The sequence below is a fragment of the Epinephelus fuscoguttatus genome, linkage group LG21, assembly GCF_011397635.1.
Source record: "Epinephelus fuscoguttatus linkage group LG21, E.fuscoguttatus.final_Chr_v1".
NCBI lineage: Eukaryota > Metazoa > Chordata > Actinopteri > Perciformes > Serranidae > Epinephelus > Epinephelus fuscoguttatus.
The window spans coordinates 7460812-7483233 of NC_064772.1; the positions used below are offsets into that span (position 1 = coordinate 7460812).

General features: G+C 39.8%; 1 protein-coding gene across 5 annotated transcripts in view; it reads left to right on the forward strand.

The window, feature by feature from the left end:
- The window catches only part of LOC125882234 (ensconsin-like), a 42836-nt gene extending 21183 nt beyond the window's left edge, over positions 1–21653 (forward strand). For 2 of the 5 annotated variants that reach the window (XM_049565991.1, XM_049565994.1), the window contains 11 exons: positions 3523–3612; positions 3917–4035; positions 7942–8015; positions 8162–8370; positions 9108–9246; positions 10161–10341; positions 11341–11445; positions 11611–11674; positions 15841–15985; positions 16445–16716; positions 18320–21653. In XM_049565991.1, coding sequence (XP_049421948.1) covers positions 3523–3612; positions 3917–4035; positions 7942–8015; positions 8162–8370; positions 9108–9246; positions 10161–10341; positions 11341–11445; positions 11611–11674; positions 15841–15985; positions 16445–16712 — 1394 coding nt within the window. In that variant the 3' untranslated portion in view covers positions 16713–16716; positions 18320–21653. The remainder of the gene's footprint in view (positions 1–3522; positions 3613–3916; positions 4036–7941; positions 8016–8161; positions 8371–9107; positions 9247–10160; positions 10342–11340; positions 11446–11610; positions 11675–15840; positions 15986–16444; positions 16717–18319) is intronic. The other 3 variants (XM_049565993.1, XM_049565995.1, XM_049565992.1) reach the window with 2 other exon arrangements.
- Positions 21654–22422: the final 769 nt, after the last annotated feature.

A 22422-nucleotide genomic window follows, 5' to 3' on the forward strand; every position in this document is an offset into this window, starting at 1 on the left:
GGAGTGAAGTCTCCCCCCTTCTGGTGTCCCTAGAACTTTATTTTGGATAAATATGTACGTTAGTCAATGGCGAGAGACAAATAATTTTTAGATCCTGTGTCAGTTCTGCCCTGAATTACACATATAATGTTTGTCAATCTAAAAGATAATTTTGCAAATCCAGGTAGTCACAGTTGTAGGTTTGTCGATGTGTAAAACCACTCAGTGCACTACATCTCTTGTCTTGCACGATATACGTCACCTACACCGGCTAGCTAGTTAGCTAAAAACGTGTGAGTACATCCCTGTACGAAACACACAGGCATCGTGACTTCAGAGAGAAATAAAGTTATGATGTCATTTACACGACTTGTGTCGTCTTTCTAATTACCTAATTATACAGTCTTGTACTTAAACTCAGTAGTTCCCAACTGGTGGGTCACAGTCCAAAAGTGGGTCTCCGGCCCATTGTCACTGAAAGTGACTCGCAATCGTATCAAATTTGTAAAAAAGCACACTTCATTTTTATGTACGGTAAATATCCAGCACAGAGCTTTTTTTGAAGAGCTGTTTTCTGCTGTAGAATGAGCGACTAATGGACACTTACTTGAGAGAGACAGCAAACTGGCTTAATGTCATGGCCAAACACAAGTATGACGCTGAATGTATTAAACTGTGGGACCTTGAACTAATGACTCAGGAGAAATCTCGACCCTGTGGTTGGGAACCACTAGCCTGGAAATCCAGACCCAAATCTAGAAAGATTTAGGGTCTGGCCATGAGTAATGAAAATGGCCCAACTCGAGGGGCGGCACCAAGCATGCATTTGTAAATATCACTGCACGCAATTGGATAACACTATGACCAATCAGAACAATACACGGGGTGATGCATACGCTTAGCTACCAGCGGAGCTAACTGGTAGATTAGACTCTTGCCGTATCCGGTCGACAAAACAGCAAAAACGTCCTTCTTGCAAAGGAAAGGCTCAAGCGTTGTCTTCTGTTCCTCTTTTAGAGAAAAAGCCAAGTCTAACTCGTTCATTGTAGCGGCCAAAGCCGTTTCAAACAACTGGTGTTCATCCGTAGCCATCTTGCAATGTTTACTGACTGATTCCGGACTTCGTCGTCGCAGCGCTGTTGTCATCCGTTTAGCTCACCTCTGGCCCGCCTATATCAGATACACCGATGTGATTGGTGCAGCTCGGCTTCAAGGGCATGGGTAATGAGCATCATTACTGATTGCCAGAGTGACTCGCTGAGCAGATTCAAATTGTGCTCTCGCGAGAACAGAGTAGGGAGCCACTGCTTTAACTGTTTTAAGACAAACTGTGACTTTTGTGACCTGCCAAATAATGTTGTACAATTGACAAATATCAAATTCAAACAGGGTCACAATTTTTTTGTCTCTCTCCATCAGCTACCGTACATATTTTTTCAGGAATTACGTCCCATGGTGGTCCACCCGAAGGGGAGGGACTTTGCCATTCTATTGTTGATCATTTCCATCAACAGTTCACAGCACATACAGTATTTCCACTCCTCCTCTGTGGCTAATGAGTGTCTGGTCTGGAGCCCCCACCACACATCCACACCCTCACACACACACACACACACACACACACGCCCTTATCACAACAAAGGGCTGCTCCACTTCCTGTCCTCCTGGCCCACGGCCGTGTTTAGTGATGCATACATATCAACCTCAGCAGGGAGTCCAGTCTATATAAAACACACACACACACACACACACACACACACACACACACACACACACACACACACACATTATACCAGACATTTACCCTGCAGCTATCTGTGAAACTTATTAGACCCCACCTACGCACAGACAGAGATCAGATCAAAACACACACCCAAACACACCCACACATCCACCAGACATTTCCAATCATCCCTGTCCCATATAACAGAAGCAGCCCCTGCAGAAATCCCTTTTTTTTTTGCACTTTTGCTGAACTGCTGCACTTTTGCTTTAAACCCGCAAGGAATTTAACTGAAATTTGCTCTTTTACTCTATTTCTTCCTGGCTAGGGCTGACATAATATCAGATTTTCACTACATGATAAAGTGCTGCAGGAATGATGTTTTTTGTTTTTTTGTAGGCTGACACTGGAGTTAACATCGCCCTGGTTCCCTCATCAAAAAGCTTATGGGATTTTTCTGTCAGATTTTGTATTATTGCAGAAAATAAGCTCTGTGTCAAACATAAGTTTATGATACGTACACATTTTGTTAACAAAATAATCTTAACAAATGAACACTACTGTTATGATTTCTGAAAGGTAAATGCAAACGCCAGGAGTAAAAAGCTAATGTTAGGCTATAAACGAACTACAACACAGTCACATGACTAAATGTTGCCACCATAAGGAGGCTGTAAAGCCATGTCCAATGTGATGACGTTCTGTAGTCTCATTTAGCCACTTGTTAGCAGCCGACTTTTTAAAAACATATAAAACCTTCAAAATTCACGAGTGGGATATTTACTGATGTATTTTATGTCATAGAACAAACGTGAAAGTCTCTTAAGCGTGTGTGAACCACAGACCTCATTTCAGGCATCTAATCAAAAACTGATTCAAAAAACCCATTAACTTTGGAGTGAAGAAACCAGGAACTCATTTCTCGGTTTTAGGACTTATTCCTGCACCACACTATAATGAAAAATGAAAATAAAAGCCATGTTAAATGCTCATGTATGTAAGGAAAACAAAATACACAAAAGTGTTTTGACATACAAATAGTTAAAATGAAATATGAGATCGGTATGAAATAAAGGTATTAAAAGAAGAAAACAATGAGCAGCAGTAGTGATGACATTCATGACAGTGGGATATTCTCATTTTCTAAAAATTATAAGACAGGATTGCATATTTTGATAACTTTGTGTTGTTTTTCTTCTAACAATCTATATGTAAGTCTCTCCAAAGCAAGGTTAGTTGCAACTTCCTTTAACTGTAAACTCACAGGGGCATTTGCATATTTTTCCAAAAGAGGGCAGTCATTCTCCCAACCTGAAGAAGTCTGGAGTCTATCAGCAATGACTGATTAACACATTCTTACTCACCATCCGGGATATGTTCTGAGTAATACTTTACTTAAATCAAATTATAATCCTAACCTTCTGATTCACAGTAATCAGGTTACACTGTGCACGTGGATGCTGTCACGGTGCCTTCAGGTGCTGTAGGAAACATTTTCCTCTCATTTAAATGGGACTGCAGCAGCTGCCTCTGTATCATCATCCTCCATTTCATGATTAGGCAGGCTGCTCTCTGTTCTGCTGCTTCATTTCTGCCTCACATCACCACAAGGTTAATTTATTCAGCAGCCTGCACCGCTTATCGATCAGCAGGATTATTTTCTGTGTGAGGGGGCAGTTTTTTGTGTGTTGTGTGATGGGTGTTTGTTTTTAGGACGTGTATTGAACATTTACATTATCCTTCGATACAGCTGCAGTCAGCACTTTGATTCACTGTCATGTGTGTGTCTGTTTGAGTGATTTGTGGTTTTATTCTATCAGTCGGTGACTTCCTGTCTCCACCCGGGATGGATCAACCAATCAACAAACAGCTCTCCAACTCTTCAGCTGCCCTGCATTCACCAGAGAGAGGTACAGTAACAGTGGGTTCACATTCACATATCACAAATTTACTCAGAAGCTAAAGATGCAGAACAGGTCAAGGCCACACAATGCAAAAAAACAAACATACCCTATGTTGAGGAAACTGCGTGTGATATAAAAGAGTACACATACTAAGAGCTTTTCATTTCTTACAATTCAGTCATGTTTTTAACGTACATTTAGTAGCCCTTTCATTAATGTGCATATCTGAGTGTGTCCTTCTTCTGATTTTTGTTGGTCTGTGTCAACATCATTGTGCGTTTTGTGTGTGTGTTGGTGCATGACCCATCAGTGTCTTCTGTGTCCCATCGAACAGCTTCCCCCAACCAACACAGACCGTATAGAAGTTCCTCCAACCGCAGGAGCATCGCTGGACTCCCTGAAGAGACGTCTAGAGCCAAAACACCCACGGTCAGCCCTCACACACACACACACACACATACACACACACGCACATGCACACATGCACACATGTAGAACTAGACACCTAATTAACTGTGAGCTATTCAAGACTGAAAGGGCACATTAACGTTAAGTGTCGTGAGACATTTTGTTTGTTATGGTTATCTTAGAAATATGTAGATATATGCACGCACAAACCTGCACACATGCCTGCAGCTGTAAACTGGAGATTCAAAGGTCCTATTATGTGTAGATTAATGTAAATATTTGTGTTGGTGATGGTGAGTGACTGCCTTTAGCTTCTATGCTTATTATTGCTGTTGTTTCTTCCAAATAAGACCACATTTCCCACAAACCTTTTTGGTTTATTTTGGAAAGGAGTTATTACTGTTGTGGTTGAATGTTTTCTTGTCTTTCCTGAGGAGGATGAGCATATTGAAATGTTTGTTTGATTGACTTTATATTCCCATCACTATCAGATGTTCAGCTTACCTCATCATGTTTTAAATCAGAAAACAGTCCAGCAGATTTCTATGCAGATTTGATCCAGTGGCTCTTAATGCGAAATTCAAAGTAAAGGGCTGAATGTTAAAAACAGGTGACAAGTTTATTTAAACAAACAACAATAAAAAAATCTGAGTGACAGTTGCTGTATTATAAATATACCTTTTGCAAAGTTTATCATGAATCAATCAGCATTCATAATGATTGACCCAAGGGCGGATAGTCCTGATCATGAAGGATCCCAAGAAGGGTGTGGTCCCATCCAACTACTGGCCAACAGCCTGCCTCTGTACAACATGGAAGCTCCTGTCAGGCATCATAGCAGCTAAGATGAATAACCTGTACACCGCCTGGATTGACTACAAAAAGCCTACGACTCATTGCCACACACATGGGTACTGGAAATGTACAACATCAACAGGACACCAAAGGCCTTTATCAAGAATTCAATGACGCAGTGAAAAACGATTGTGGAGGCTAACTAGAGGCACAAGTTACCATCAAATGCGGCATATACCAAGGTGATGCACTGTCCCCGCTGCATAGGCCTGAACCCCCTCAGCCAACTCATAACAAAGAGTGGCTACAGATACTGGTTCTGAAGTGGAGCAACCATCAGTCACCTCCTCTACATGGATGACATCAACCTGTACGTCAGGAGTGAGCGAGACATCGACTCACTGATCCACCTCACCAGGATCTGCAGCAATGACATCTGAATGTCATTCGGATTAGATAAGTGTGGTCGGATGGTGTTCAAGAGAGGGAAGACGATAAGAACCGAAGGGGGAGGGAGGCTGAGGACTCGAGCCACTGTCCAGGACGAAACAAGCAAGATCCAGGAATACATCAGGAAGATGGCCCCCAGAGTTGAGCTGCTAAGTGAATACCTCAGGCAGCAGAAAGCCAAGAGTGCAGAAGAGGAGGATGAACCATCATGGAAGGACAAGCCCCTGCACGGCATGTGCCAGCGACAGATTGAAGAAGTGGTTGACATCAAGAAATCCTAACATTACTAGCTACAATCGGTCTGTAAACAAAAAAGTTTGGTAGGTTTGGAAGCCTTTATTCGTAGTAGCGATGTAAATCACTAGTTTCATCATGACACAATATCATATCGATTCTTTGGACAACGATGCGATTCAGGGGCCTGCAATCGATATGAGATGATATTATATGATCATTTAATTCTTTTTGCTTTCGGCCATAAAAAATAAAATAAAAAATTAACTTAAATAATTGTAACAGCTTAAGTGCAGTAAAGTTTATGTTACATTGACTCCACTAACCCACAGAGAACAGCACATGGGATAAGTTCACCTTCAGGGCTTTCTGCCGTAAAGACCTTTCTGAAAGAAATGTTTTCATTTTAATCCAAACCATTGTCTTTTCCCTAAAACTTGAATGTAAAACTTCCTCCAACAGCTGTAAATCATGGATTAATAACAAGGTCATTTCACAAAAGTATAATATTAGGCTCAGTAATACCTGTTCAGATACAAAACAAATGGTTTTTGCTTGTCACCTATCATTAGCTTAAGCCACCACCCATACACTGCATAAATTAGCCTAGAAACTAGCAGATTTCCTCTACTCATAGCTCAACAAATTACCTGTATTATTTATTCTTCTTCTGACTCACAGTTGGTTTAAGTCAGTGCATCTCCGGACTGAACAGCACGATTGAATTTCAGCCTGCATGCACGTTTTTCAGCGTTGTTGAAACAGAGCAGCTAATGTTGTTATAGGAAGAAGTTAGCGGAGTGAGATGCCCGGCTAGGCAGATATGTCATGTTTTATCTTGTAACGGCATTGTTTAGATACGGCATGCGCTTTGTCTGTCGATCCCTGTCTTCTCTGAAACTGATAATATTTCCACCCTGCTGATTTATTACCCGGTAAATAATTTTATCCTCATCGTCTTTCTCTCGGCTGCTTGCCGTCTGCCTGCTGCTGTTTGACAGTGACACTGACTTTCAAAAAATAGGTATAACCTAAAGACGATGTTATGGATTAGTGTTTTCACCTTGCATCAATGATATTGGATGGTGATCATTAAATCGATATATCAGTTCAGAACGATGGATTGTTACACCTCTAGGTAACAGTACCACCTACAATTAATGAAAAAAAGTTCCTTCTTATATCTCAGTACTATTATGTCCCAGTTGTGACAATGCCCACTAGGGCTTGCCACTACTGTAACACAACGTAAAGAAAACTGTTATGCAGTGTCATCGATAGTGTCTGTTCCGAGAGCCCAAGCGCCGCTCTCCTGAGCTGCCAGCCCCGTCGTCGTCTGGATAGTTCAGTTTTTGGTTTTCTTCTTTTTTTGATGGAGAGAGAGATATAAAAAGGTATCGCTGCTTGTCCGTCGGGTCGTGTAGATACTGCTACCACTCTCCTCGCGTCCTCACCAGCTGTATGCCATTTGTAATCAAAGGTCCCCACCACACGCCTGCGCACGGAGCACCATAGCACCTGGCACCTGCCGCACTGGGATTTGTAGTTCATTGTCCCAAGGCATTGCACAGCATACATAACAATAATAACATAGCTGCGACCTCAGGTTCACAACCAGCTCTGCATAGACCATAAAGGAAAAAAAAAAAGAAAGAAAGACCCAGACCGTGACCGTAACAGTACTTAAACGATGAGCCACATCTGGAGGTGCCCTGGTAGCTCACCTGGTAGCTCATCTGATAGCTCACCCGGTAGCGCACGCACCATTAAACCTGAGTCCTGACCGCAGTGACCCAAGTTCAAGGGTGCAGGGCTCTTTGCTGCAGGTCCTTCACATCTCTCTCTCTCACTATCAATAAAGCATGAAAAATGCCCAAAAATAATTGTTAATAAAAAAAAAGCCGAGTCACATCTTCATGTATAATGTGTTGCTGTGTTTGGGCATATAATTTTGTTCTACGTTACATGTAGCAGGATTCAAAGAATCATCTATTGAATCATGTTGATGCCTGCATAGTAGTAAAGTAGTATGGAGTCATGATTATTAAATAAATACTCAGGAATTCAGTCATAGGATTGTTTTCACTAATTGGAGAAGAAAACTCAACTTAATCTCTAACATTGGAAACAATTGCAGTGTGCTTTAAGAGCCACACAGTTGTTTTTTTGGTGGAAACTATGAAATCAGTATTGGAAATTATTTGATTTTGATACATGATTAGGAGTAAAAGTGACAAACCAGGATGCAAGTATGATCCCAGAACTCACAGAACCAGAATGAGCCAGAAAGAAATAGAGAAGATTTCACTTTCATGTCAGGCTCTAGTGGAGCTAACATATATTTGGAACAAACATTTTACACAATACGTGATGACATGGTTGACTATTTGTTTATAATATGTGCTGCTGTTTTTATCACAGTTGTATTTTTTAAATGTGACTTTGCAGGGAGACACTCCAAACACACCGGCCCGCAGTTCTTCCTTCAGGGCCAACAGCAAGGGCCCTGCCACACCGAAACGGTATGAAATGCACACACACGCGCGCGCACACACACACACACACACACACACACACACAGACACAGACACACACGCACACACACACATCTCACCTGGATCATAAATATATAGTCCAGGTGACCTGATGTGTTTGTGGTGATTTTCAGGGTGAGGTCAAACAGGAGCCGCGCCCAGTCGCCCTGCTCCCCTGGCCAGTACCCCCCCTCCCCACTCCGGCAAAGGGCCACCACCCCCGGCACCGACGATAGGGGTCACTCTGAGGTCAAAGGGCACAACACCCTGGAGAGAAAATCTACCAAATCAGAGACCTTGGAGAGGAAGATTCCCAAATCCACCAGCAAAGAACTCAATGCAGGTAATGGCAGTGTGTGTTTATGTCTCTGCATTGTTGTCATTATAGTATACACTTGACACGCATGAGAGAGAAAGATGCAAACTATAAGAGGAAAGGGTCTGTGGGTGCTGCTCAAATCTTATAATTTAATATAACCAAAAGAGGAGTCCTTAACTAGAGCTGCAAACTACCTCTGACTAAAAGAAACACAATGAAAGTGAAACCCTAACTACCTGATCTTACACACATTGAATATCATACAATACTGAACTCCAAAGTTATTATGCTTTGGCCATAATCGTAGTCATTGAATTTAAAAAATAGTTTTAATATCAAAGGGACATTTTTTTTGACAGAATCAGAGACAGAGACAAAAGCAAAGAGAGACAGAAAATTTGAGCAGCAAAGTTTAACAAAATACCGTCCTCTCTGTGTTTGTTGTCTGGATCAAAACTATGTTCATACTAAACTAAAAAACAAATATTTTTCTCTCTGTTTTGGAAGCTGCAGTTTTCTCACCTGAAAACAGAACTTTTTTGGAGAGTGGATACATCAGAAAACAAAGACTTGGTGTTACGTGTAGAGTTTTATAAAGACTCTGCTGTATTGCTGACCAAGCTGTCTGTATTATACCCTCGTCCACTCTGCGGGTTATTCTGACTCCTGAAAGATTTGTCCAGACGTGTTTCTTTTCTTTTTTTTTTGTTAAGTCATGCTGCACCACCTCTCTGCTCCAACATCTTTGTCTCCACACACAGAGTCTCCGGGCACGCCCACAGGCAGGAGTGTTGGTGGAACGACGGATGCTGAGGAAGCGTCCAGACTGCTGGCAGAGAGACGACGTCTGGCCCGAATACAGAAGGAGCAGGAGGAGAAACAGCGTCAGGAGGAGGAGAGGTATGTGTGTGTGTGTGTGTGTGTGTGTGTGTGTGTGCATTAAGAGCTTAGTTAAACATTTAAATGAATCTGCAGCTATTCTAATAATTGATTAATCCTTATAAATATTTTTTCAAAAATGTAATGTCAAACATGTCTTACCTCCAGCTTCTCAAGTGTAAGATTTTGTTCCATTGCTTTGTCTTAAGTAATAATGAACTGATGAAAAATCCAAAAATACCCCCCAACAACAACAAATCTTATTTTGAAATTAGTGTGAAAGTTAGTAGTTATGAAAATAACCTGTTTTATAAACCTTCGCTTCTTTAGTGCTTTTTTTTCTCTGTTCTCTCATTATGTTATGTGAAAACCTACTCATCATCTGATTCTGGTTTAATTGTTTAGTTGAGATTCACCACAAGTCTGACTGAAACTTGTCTTTTCAGCTGCTTTGTCAAGTATTTTAATATTAATTATGGGATAAAAAATCATTTAATTTACACAATTAAAGTATCACAATTTGCAGTTTTATGGGGATTGACTGGCAACTGGAGCCACCCTCAAGTGGCCATTAGAAGAACTGCAGTTTTGGCACTTGCATGTTGGCTTAATTTTTCAGCCCTGGAGGTTGCTGCTTGTTTTAGATATACGGTATTTGTGTTAGACAATGACCAACACAGTCTCCCATCATTTAACATTTAGCAATCAATTTTGTCCAAAATATTGTCTGTTGTTCGCTGCATCTTCAGTCCAGTTCTACCACATGAATAAACATTACAAATAAAAAACCCCCACAAGCACTACAAATTCATTTATAACAGTCAGCTGAGTCCAGAAACTGACGAATAAAATGAAAATGACCATTGATTTTTCATTAGTTCGTGCTTGCATTGTATTGTGGCCTCTACAACTCAAACCCTCATGTGTTCCTCCAGGCAGAGGGCTGAGGAGGAGCAGAGGAGGCAGCAGGAGTTGAGAGAGAGGCAGGAGAGAGCCGCTCAGCAGGCCGAGGAGGAGAGACTGAGGCGGGAGGAGGAAAGAAGGAACAGAGAGGACGAGGAAAGACGGCAGAAGGAGCAGAGATGGAAGGACATGCAGGATCAACTGGACAGAGAGGTCAGGTCACATAAATCCCTTTTTAAATTTGTTTTTATGTCTGCTTACATTTCTAGAAAATATCTCAAAAATCATTCATTTAGGATGCAGCTTTCTGAATAAAAGGAGATGGTTTCATGCCATGTTAATATTATTTACTATTTTGTTGATTTTGACACCAGAAACCATGATTTATGTCCCGCCAACTATTAAATGTCAGTGTTGGTTTCTGTTTTTTTTTTAATTTACCTTAAACTTTTGGAACAGATAAAAAAACACAACCAGAAAACAACAAATTCCCTACAGTAATACACCCGCCAATATAAGGAACATCATTCTTATAGTCATTGTGCAGTAAACCATATCACACACATATGTACGCATGTACAGATGAAGTATAATAACAATAATAATGTAAAATAGCATAAAATAAATCAAGAAAAAGTTAAAAAAGAAAAGAAAGAACAAATTGAAATCTTAAAAAGGCCACAGCACATGTTTATAATGAATATAAACTGGATGAAAACAAAATGTTACATAATTATCATTTTCCAGTGTCCCTTCTTGACCTCTATTATATTTTTTGTTGATGTCTATTATTTTTAGTATGTCATATCTGAAGCATATCAATATATTTTACTAAATATGCATTCCAAAATCCGAACACCATTACAGAAGTCACAGTAGATAAATAACTTAATGCAATACAAGACAACATAGTAAAATAGAGAACAGGTAACAAAGCAAGTGCCACAAAAACAAATTTGGGCATATAGTCTAAGTAAAAAATATTAAATAAAAATATGAATTAAGTTGTACATTTTCATACCAGATCATTGAGCCACTTAGCAAAACATGAAGATACATATCTTATTTTTATTATTAAGGTTGAGTCAAGGACAGATTCAGCTTTTTCTTGATTGCATCTTTTAATTAAAGATGGTATGTGCAACTACAACTCTACTTTTATCGACAGAGTGAAGTATAGACAGAAAATGTGACTGATGTGATGTTTTTCAGAGGGAGGAGGCCTACCTGCGAGCCCAGAAGGAGGCAGAGAGGAAGAGGCAGGAGAGAGAGCTGCTGCACATCCAGGAGGAGCAGGAGAGACTGCAAAGGAAGAAGGTATCAGAAATCTTCTCAAATCAATCTGTTTCATATATTTCAGATTTCACATCAGAAGGCATTTTTCATGTGGTGTTACTGACACATAAAACACTGATACAATTAAAAATAAAGAATAAAAACAAAATGTATTTCACCATTTGTTTCTTGGATCCGTATTCACAGAGGATTGAGGAGATCATGAAGAGAACACGGAAGAGTGAAGTGGAGCATCTGCCTGGTGCTGCAGGTAAATGTTAAATACACCACTCTCCTTCAACACACCCTCAGTTCATATTCTCCCCAAGGACTTCATTTCCTGCAACATGACAGTGTGATTTATTTTTATTTCTTTTGTTCTATTACTAACTCCACGAATTATTACTCAGCTGTTTTTTTGTGATTTTTTTTTTACTCGCATATGAAATATTCTCACAAAACTTTTCAATCTTGTTCCTCCAACATAATTAGTTTTCTGTATAATTGAATGAGATGAGTCTCAGCTGCAGTGTGACTCAGCAGTGTCAGACAGGCAGAGGAACAGCGCCTCCTGAAGGTTAAAAAGCAGTAACACCATCACCAAGTAAACTGCAGCATTTCTTGAACTCTCTGACCAACGTGGCTTTACATTACTGCTGTTTTATCGCCACAGGTGGTTTCAGAGGAAGTGAAACACACTCATTTCATCAGTATTACACACTGAGTTACAAAACCTGCAAGATAAGTTATCTAGAAAGAAATGTCTTGAAAATAAAGGGTTGTTTACTCGTCCGATTGTCACATTATTGAATCTGTGATCAACAAGCAGCCAATTACAAGTGAAACACAGCATTTACTGCACATAAGCTATATTCCAAGTGTTTTAACAGGCTTTATATTTCTACCAGATAACCAGTCAGATTATTCATTATTAAGTGTCAGGGTTTTTTATTTTCTTTAGTACAGTTTTAAAAAAGACATATATTTGTTTACAATGATATAGAGCAGGGCTGTTCACACTTTTTTGGATGGGGGCCAGATTAGATCATGTTAAAATACCAAGGGGCCAGTGCACCATATGGGTTATTAAAAAAAACAACAACAAAAAAAACCATGAGATATGGAAGTAGACTTTATGCTTTTTGCTGTGGCCTACCTAGCAGGAAACGTCTGCTGCTAGGTAACAGTTTGCTTGCTTGTTTACCATCTGTCCATGAAAACACATCAGCTCTGCCTGCGTGTGATAGTCCCGCCATCTGAAGTGAACAGCAAAAATGCAAAGTCAACTGTATAATGTAGTAGGCCACATGTAGTATATTATTAAAGATGAACGGGGGCCAACTATGGCCTGACTTTGGATGTGCCTGATATAGAGCAATGATTAGTCAGTAACCAGCGACTGTTTAGTGTTTTAACTTGAAAAATGACCTTGAACTTTTAGATCAATTCATTTATTAAATGATGACTGACTTTCAAAGCTCCATGACTGCTATGAGCCTTTAGCAACAAACAAAGACAGACTGGATTGTTTTTTTAAAGAATTACTTACATATTTTGTGATGTTTGATGTTATTTACTATACATATAATACTATACTATACTCACACTATGTTGTGTCACATTTTATATCCCATGTTATAATTCTGTACTATACTAAATATGTTACAATATTACTACATTTCACTTTATGTTACATTCTAAAGACCATACTATATTAAACTATATTTTTGGGGATGAGCGAGTACACCATTGTATGTATCTTTTCAACCGACTAACATATCTGTATTCGTATCAGTGCTCGGAATGGGTGGAGTTTAAACCAGAGGTGGGTGGGACTTAAAGCAAACGTGTGGGACGTAACCGGAAGTTGTTATTTTAGGCCTGAAATTGATATGGGTTGATCAGAAGTTGCTGTATTTAACATTTACTTGAAAACTATTTACAGAACATCCTCAAGTTTGAGCCTCAGATTATTTATTGATCACAAGAGTAAGAGATTGAACACAGAGGATTTTCCTTTATCACGAGTAAAATTATTTGTAAAAAGTACATTGTTTATTCTAGATACTCATTATATCTGAGTATTCAGCTTAACCCTATATCTTATGTTAATATACATAGTTAGATTTGGTTACCAGGGTTCGTGCAGACCCTTAAAAATCTTAAAAGGCATTTGATTCATTAATCTAAAAATCAGGCCTCAATTGGTATTAAAATGTCTGAAATCAATCCTTCAAAAGTCTAACAAATGCTCAGTCATAGGAAGTATGGATTTTATCAACAGTTTTTTTCTAATGTTGGATTGCAAAATTTCAAAAATAATTGGCAACATCTGTTTTTCTTTAATGATTTATGAATGCGGGCGGCACAGTGGTGTGGTGGTTAGTACCCTCGCCTCACAGCAAGAGGGTTGCCGGTTCGATCCCGGGTGTGGGAGGCCTTCTGTGCAGAGTTTGCATGTTCTCCCCGTGTCAGCGTGGGTTCTCTCCAGAGCCCGGCTTCCTCCCACAGTCCAAAGACATGCAGACTGGGGACTAGGTTAATTGATAACTCTGAATTGTCTGTAGGTGTGAATGTGAGTGTGAATGGTTGTCTGTCTCTATGTGTCAGCCCTGCGATAGTCTGGCGACCTGTCCAGGGTGTACCCTGCCTCTCGCCCTATGTCAGCTGGGATAGGCTCCAGCCCCCCCGCGACCCTCAAGAGGATGAAGCGGTTAGAAGATGAATGAATGAATGAATTTCTGAATGCCTCTCACATGTATGTCACACAAATCAGGATAGTGTTAACAACAACACTCATATTTTGTTTCTGGCCAGGATGCTCAGAGCAGAGGATCCACTGTCTGCTCACTAGCTGTCTCTGTATCCTGGATGACACAGGAAAGTGCAAATTCAAGGAAAATTGGCTATTTAACCAAGATTTGGCTGAAACTGTCACAAGACAATGCATACGCGGCTCCATGTATTATGTGCAAAAGAAAATAAAATTCACACTCACAATGGGAATCAAGGCAATAGAACTCTACATGCAGTTGTTGGTTGATGCTTTATTTTCGTTATTGTAAAACTGCATTAAAAGTCTTAAAAATCTGTAAATCTAACTTACGTGAGGCTGTAGGAACCCTGTATGTTGTCTTATTATGTTATATCCTTTATTATATTTCTACTAGTCCATACCCATTGAGTACAGCATAACATACCATGACTTAGTCATACCAAACATTAGAAAACAACAACCCCAACATTGGTCCACAGGGGGAGCCACAGCAATCGGTCGCATTTTAGCCATTTTGAAGCATTTTTCTGTTGTTATAGCGCCACCCAGTTGCCAATTAGAGTTAAATTTCTCCAGTCACCTTGAGGCGTCCTGTTCTACATATCTACCAAGTTTAGTAAAAATCCATATGGCGGTTAAGCCTAGATAAGAAATGAGCTCTCTAGCGCCCCCATTTTGTTTGATGAGGTCAATAATAGAGGAGTCCCCTCAGATTATGTGTGGTCATATGCCTACAAAGTTGCGTGGTGATCGGTGAAACCCTTGAGATGTTATACACCTTTATGTGATGAGCCACGCCCTCCGCAATATTCATTGCCTTATAGAAGCTCAGTTTTAGTAAGTTTTCCAACTTTTGCCAAGAGGGAACTTTAGATATTGGTCCCTAGATTATGTTCACCCAGTTTCATGCAGATCGCTCAAACTTCCTAGGAAGAGATCCATTTGAAGTGTTTTTCGAAAAATTCAAAATGGTGGAAAATCTATATAAGCGGAAGTTATGGGTTCTTGAGGCAGATGTGTTCCTCATGAGGAGAGGCATCTCTGTGCAAAGTTTCATATCTCTACGACATACGGGGCATGAGATATGCCCATTCAAAGTTTGACATTTCAATCAGTTGCTATAGCGCCCCCCTTTGGCCAATTGATGTAATATTGCTTCATTCATTCTCCCATGACCCTCTACCACTGTGCCAAATTTCACATGGATTGACCAAGTCAGTGAGGAGAAAAACGTGGAACACACACAGACAGACAGACAGAGTTTTCGTCATTATATAGTAAGATAAGATTATGTCCCAAAGTATCCATCACATAGTCCCTTATTATTATATATAATTATTCTTGGGCGCACAGTTTACAGATATTATTTCTTGCTGCTGCACCACTATCACCCTTGCCTTGTAATTTCTTTTACTTAAATTGCTCTTGTATAGTTATTGTTTTTATTTCTTTTCTGATTTTTATTTCATTTATCTCTGAGGATCAGTAAAGGCTTGTCTTATCTCCTCTGGGGAGACTTTCTTGTTCTATCAAACAACAAAAAATATAGACTGGATGTTAGAAGTCGTGCTGTGTTTAGATACGCTGGTGTTAGAGGTTCCTGAATCAGGACTACAGCACCTCTATTATGATATTCACCAATCAGTTTCCCCTGTTGACAGCGTCTGACATGAGGCCAGAAGTTGCAATCCCTTTGGAGGAGGACACCCCGACTCCAGCTGAAGCCCCTGTCATCATGCTTGGACCCCTGGAGAATAAGAGCTGTGTAGATGAGCTGTCTGATGGAGTCCAATCCATGGACGTCAGGTAAGACTTCTTTGTCTTTCTCAGACTGTTGTAAGTGTCCAGAGGTGTTTTCAGACACCCCTGGCTGTGTTCTGAGGAACTTCATGCTTTATGTCATTCACTTTAAAATCAAGCATTAATTTTAGCATTAACTCAGCATGTTTTTGAAGGTAAGTTGTAGGTTTTTTTCTCACTGCTTGTACATTTTGCACTGTCTGAAAAGTTTTGAATGCTGCTCATTCAAACAGCCTAAAGTTGTATTGGGTGATGGTGGCGTAAGGAGAGAGATTTATATATTGTCAGGGAACGATGCCAGATTCAATTTTAACATTTATACATAAAGTACACAAATATGAAGAGTGCTTTCATCCAGATGTCATTTTGTTCCTCATAACAAAACCTTAAAATATGTATTAAATGACTTAAGGTGTGGTTTTTTTTAATAAAATATTCCTTCTCTGTCATCATCGTGTCTTTAAGTTCTCCATCTGTCTCCATCAGTCCAGTGTCCAGGGACGAGCAGCCAAGCGCTCATGAGTTTTCCCCTCTCACTGAAGAGCATGTGATGGACCTTGATGCCCAGCGAGGACAGCGACAGGGCGCAGAAACGCCCCCCTACCCCAGACTGCAGGCTGGCAGTGGAGTCGGAGACCTCAACAAGAACTTGTTGATTCAAGCCTACAGCGCCGCCTCTGAATCCTCCCAGCTCATCCACAGTGTTGGCCCAAGCAAACTGGACGTTCAGTAGCCAGGTAGAGAACCTCTATGTCTTTTACCTGTAGAAATCTGTTTACTCATCATGGTTAGTGCTGTTTAGCCTGTAACAACAGTGTTATAATGCTGTCAGTGTCTCTGAAGGAGCTTTACTTTTTGACAGAAAATCTACATTACAAACTGGGGGCACTGGGGATTAAAGACCAGCGGGATTACCAGGCAAGAAGGGTCTTATGAAAGATGCTATCACGTTGCATCATGGGAAATGTAGGATCCAGTGTTTTGGAGTTAAAAGTCAGGCTATCTCAGTATCTAAAAATCTAAATCACTTTAGTTTTAAAATCATTTCGGTTTAGATTTAACATTTCGATATAGCAATTTATATTTTGAAAGAAAATGGAATACAATATGATAAGTATGTCTTCCTGAAAATAAGAATCGTGTTTTCGGTTTGGCCACTGTAGTTCACAGACCCTATGTGGTAAGAGCTTCCGAAAAAAACTGATTCGTAACATGAAACTGCTTTATTCAGTGTTTTTACCAGTTTATATCATTGGGTCGATGGTTTGTTTTGGAAAGGAAGACACCTCTGCGGATAATTCAGCTCCCAGTAATAACCTCCAGAACGTCTGGATCAGAAATTATCAGAGAAAAAAAGGTAGCACACATAAGCAGGTGCTAGTGGAACAGCTTGGGAGAAACACTCATTAAACTACTTTATTCAGTGTTTTTACTGGTTTTTATCACCTGGTCTGTTTGTCTTGGAGAGAAAGAGACCTCTGTGGATAATTCAGCTCCTGGTAACAACCTCTTGAACAATGAACAATGAAGGAATTCTAACCAGAAGTTTCAGCTGGTTGCAGTCTGCAATATTCATCATCACTAGCTGCCACTAAAGCCCACAAAATCGTTTGGATTTAGATTTCACATTTAACATTTGAGTTTCCTGTATTCTGTTGACTTTTAAAGAATGAAAATAACGAAATAATAAGTACACTGCAACAGCATTTTTATGGTAAATATTTTTAATCATACTTTTAATTCTCAGGAAAGAACTTGTACGAATCTCTGGCATAAACTAATAAAATAAATAAATAAATAAATAAATGTAGCAGTTTTTACAAAATGCATGCCTCTTTCCTTTAAAACTTTCCAAAAGAAACAAAAATTCTTCTTTCCAGGACATCTGAAATTTGCATGAGTGTTGTTCTCTTCTCACCCACTGAGAACAAGACATGAGCAGCTCTCTTCTGTATGGCGTGCATACCGGGTGTAGGTATATGTTGTCTTGGTGGACACAATAGACATTTACAGTCATAGGGCTTATACACACTGTACAGTACCAGAAACCGGTTGTGATGACAGAAAGAAAAAAAGCTGTGAAAATTTGTCATTAATCAGGAGAAATATGGGAGAATTGACCCCAGGAGGAAGCCACGAGAGGGCAATGACAAACAGGAGTTTCCCAGGAAAATCTGGGGTGCTGTATGTCCACAGTTTTCTAAGTCACTCTGCTGAGTAGGGCATAAATACGCTTATGCGATGTGTTTCAGTGAGATTAAAGATTAAACAAGATTAAAATCACAGATTAATTGAAGGTAGGTTTGAACAGTTTTCCAATTTGTCTTGTTTCTCTCTCAGGACCTTCTCAGGAGCTGGTAGAAACAGGAGGAACAGACCAAGAAACCGTCACCTCTGTCTGCAACAACAACAACAATCATCTCCACAAGGAACAAATGCTGAACAACTAATTTCACATCTGTATAACAGTAAAGCTACTTTTGAGGCAGTGCACATGGGCAATTTTGACTCTCACAAACAGAACACAGTTTGACAAAATCATGCAGATAATGTGAAGTATGTTAATGACATGGTTATGTGACAGATTAGGAAGTGGGATCAGCATTGTTGCATGTCATGAAAAAGTTTAGGGAAGTGAAACGACTGTAAACTAAGGAAACTACAGCAGTGTTGGGAAAGTTACTTTCAAAATGTAATACAATACATATTATTAGTTACCTTCATTTGAAAATAATTAGTTACATTACGATGTCTCTTTTTCTGAAAAATAATGCGTTACTTATAACACTACTTTTGCGTTACGTTCACTAAAGGACTGGGCATTATAAAATGGAAGGCGGTCATGTTGTTTAACAGCAGCAGATAAAAGCAAAGAAAGCTCAACTGTATTGCGGGTCATTAATGTACAAAGCCAGTAGGTGATATTATACAGCCAAATGAAGGCTCTTCTCCAGCGCGCAGGTCTGGCCCATTCATGCAATCACATGCAGTGGTTACCTTTTTTTTAAAAAAAAAAAAAAATTAAAATCACCTTTACATAAACAAAAAGTTAAAATTAATCAAAATCACGTTTATTAAAATCATCCTCTTATATTAACACAGGGAGGGGCAGGCAGCAGATCAAAGTCTGATAAATTATGAGATGGGGATACTTTTTTGTGGGCCTATTATATGAAACACAATAAACAAGTACTGAGGTTAGCACAGCAACCAGATTGCCTTGCGACTCAGTCACTATGATGACCAAAAATTAATACACCGGAGCTGGAAGACACACCTGCCCGTTCCCGATGTGTTGGTCAGCTACAACAGCACTGGAGAGAGCTGAACGGGACGGTGCGTCAGCATGGCTCCAGGATGTGAATGGAAAAACATCCAACATGCTAAAGGACAACTGACGGCATCACCCAGATGTGTTGATCACTTGGATGAGGAAAAATAACAGAGCCTGTCTTCTTATCCCTGCTGCTTTCAAGCAGCCTTTAGATGCAGACCAGAACGGGATACTTAGTAGACGTTACAGATATGTGAACACATGGGACAGCATCACCCAGATGTGCTGGTCACTGGCACCCTTCTATTGCCTAATGTCACCTGTCATGGCATGACAAGACACAAAAACCTTTCGGGGATATTTTTACTGGTGACACACTGGCAGAGTCGGCACGGTGTGGATGAATAAAAAAAATTAAACAACAAACACTTAATTTCAGGTGGTAACGCCTTATGTGACGTAGATGAAATTGTATTACCCAAAAACATGTTGGTAACAGTTACTGACAACAAAAATTTTGTTCATGTTATAAAACTTACTGTAAAGGCATGAGCTGAGGATTCAAGCTCAGTGGCAGCCGGAATCTGCACACTTTACTTTTCATTTACATATTTTTTGCCTTTAATTATCTCACAAAGTTCCCTGACATTGCACTTAATCTTTTCATGACTTTTTTTTTTTTACTTCTGTACCTGTGGGAGCCAGTATTGCCTAGATGCACTGCCACAAAATATCACTCGAGTTATCACCTGCTTTAATATCTCATCCCTGCTTTTGTAAAACTTTGTAAATAGATCCGACTGGGTGGAGGAGTCAGGGAGCGTCTCTGTAGCAGTTAATCTGGAGGGGAAGCTGTAAAAACAGACACTATTGTGTGAATCCTGTGTAGCATCTTCAGTGAGGACTAGCTAGTTGAGCTGTTAATGGTTGTAGCTGTACTTGAACAGTGTGTGGGAGCTTCTCTCTGTCTGTCAGTGTTTCTGATGGTTCCTGTGTGTTTATCTCTTCTGCTGACAGCGACTCCTACTTCTATAAAAAACCCAGACTGCTGTAGATTTCCTGTCACCCTGACGCTGGAGAAAAAAAACCCCATCAATGACTGATATTATAACCCCACTGCTGACCCATAACACTTAGCCTGTCGCTTTGATTTTTCTGCTGCTTGTCACTTGATTGCTGGACATTTTGTGGACGACCCACAGAGAGGACATGAAGAAAACCTTGGAGGGAAACTAAAAAATGATGTCAAATGTCCTGTATTTTTATCTGCAGGTTGGGAAAATATTCACACAGTGTGTTGTGTATTTGTCTGGCACTGACTGTAACCACGCTAGCTGCAATTTATAGTGTGCACTTACAGTAGTTATGTGTTTCACTGCTCTAACGATGCTGGTATCTCCACCTCAGCTCATTCCCCCCAACTAAAATATACCTCACCAATTCAGAACAGAGTCTGGGGTTAGACAGCGGTCACCACCTCGCAGCTCATCACCTCTGAGGCCTTAAACCTCTGTGCAGTCAAAACAACCCTTCCACTGTGCTTCGCCCTCAGGCTTTTTCATCCAGCATGTGCACTTTTGTTGTTTAAAGGCCCTTTTCGACAGAAAGACCCTGGAAGTACAGAAACAAGAACAAAAAATATCCCCTGAGCAAGTCTGTGTTTGATTTTAAGCTGCACCTGATCAGACAGATCACAAGGAAGTGAGGGGAAAATGGCAATTATGTGAAAGCAACATTGGATTACCAGCAGGGCAAAGCATGCCACTACACCACAGAAAAACTGAGGTAATAGATCCAAACTCCCCTAGCAGAGCCCCACCCACCTAAAAAAAATCACCAACCAGACTCACTGTATTTATTCAATAGTATTTAAGGAAAATCATGTTCTGTTTGTTCAGTTATATTATTTTTGTAGATTCCATCTCCCACCATTACGGCCTGGTATCAGGCATGTCATTCTGGTTAAGAATACTAATTAATTGATGTATGTTATCTGTTTATTTGACCAGCCACCAACCAAACTTATGAGTATGTAAGGAAAATCACAGTCTATTTCATCTATTTAAATATTCTGTTTTATGTATTTTTTCTCCTTTTTATCTCCTCACATTATGATTCAGTACCAGGTATAATACTGTGGTGGAGAATCTTACATTATTTTAGTTTTTCAAATGTAATTTGTTTGCCTTAAAATCATAGAAGAATATTAGAATCTGCTTATAAAACCCTCCACAAAATGTGTGGATGTAACACAGATTGGAAAATCACATTTTATTTCTATTTATACAGCTGTTCAATTACAATATGGTCTGGTGCAAGATATATCATTTTAGTAAAAAAAAAATAAATCTGCATTTCATTAATTTCTTATATAGTTTATGTGATTGATCTCCATCAAAACAGTCAAAAAATATTTGAATCAGCCTTAGAAAACACAAACTACAACTTATCTTTAATGTATTCTCTGTCATGTCATTATAAACCTTCCAATTTTTTAGAAATAAGACTGAGAACATGACCTCAGTGTCCAATGACAACACCTTTATTTACAGTTATATTGTGCTCAATTAATGTATATTCTTATATAAATCTGTTTAACTTGTTAATTTTAAGGTGACAAGTTAGCTGGTGGTAGTGGTGTTGGTGTGGAGTCTCAGCAGGGGCCCACAGCACATTTTTGCCCCTGCAGGTTAATGCAACTATGACTGACAGTATGAACTGAGTCACAGGGACTTTTGGGGATGTAAGAACAGATTGAAATGAATCAAATTTGAATCCAGGTGCAAAGAGAGCTCTTTAAAAACCTTCTTGTTGTGGAAACGCAGCTCTCCTGCTCCTCCAAGGTGCCACACTGAGGGGAAAAACTGTTTCCCCGTCACTGCTGCAACCTTCATTTTATGTTTTCACTCTCCTGCTGGCATCCCTCTCTCCATGTTAGCTCATTATTCCTCCAGATTCTGCTGAAGCTCATCGTAAGAGGGTCTCCAGGGTCCCCTTGTATATGAAGTAAAAATAAAGGACATAATGTTTATCCTAATATTACTTAACTCTGTGACACTGCAGCTTGGTGGAATATATCATTGTAGATGTGGTGCATGGATAACTGCTGAAAAAGAACAATAAACTTCATCAAGCCATTTGTGTCAGTGAGCTGGATAAATAAATGCAT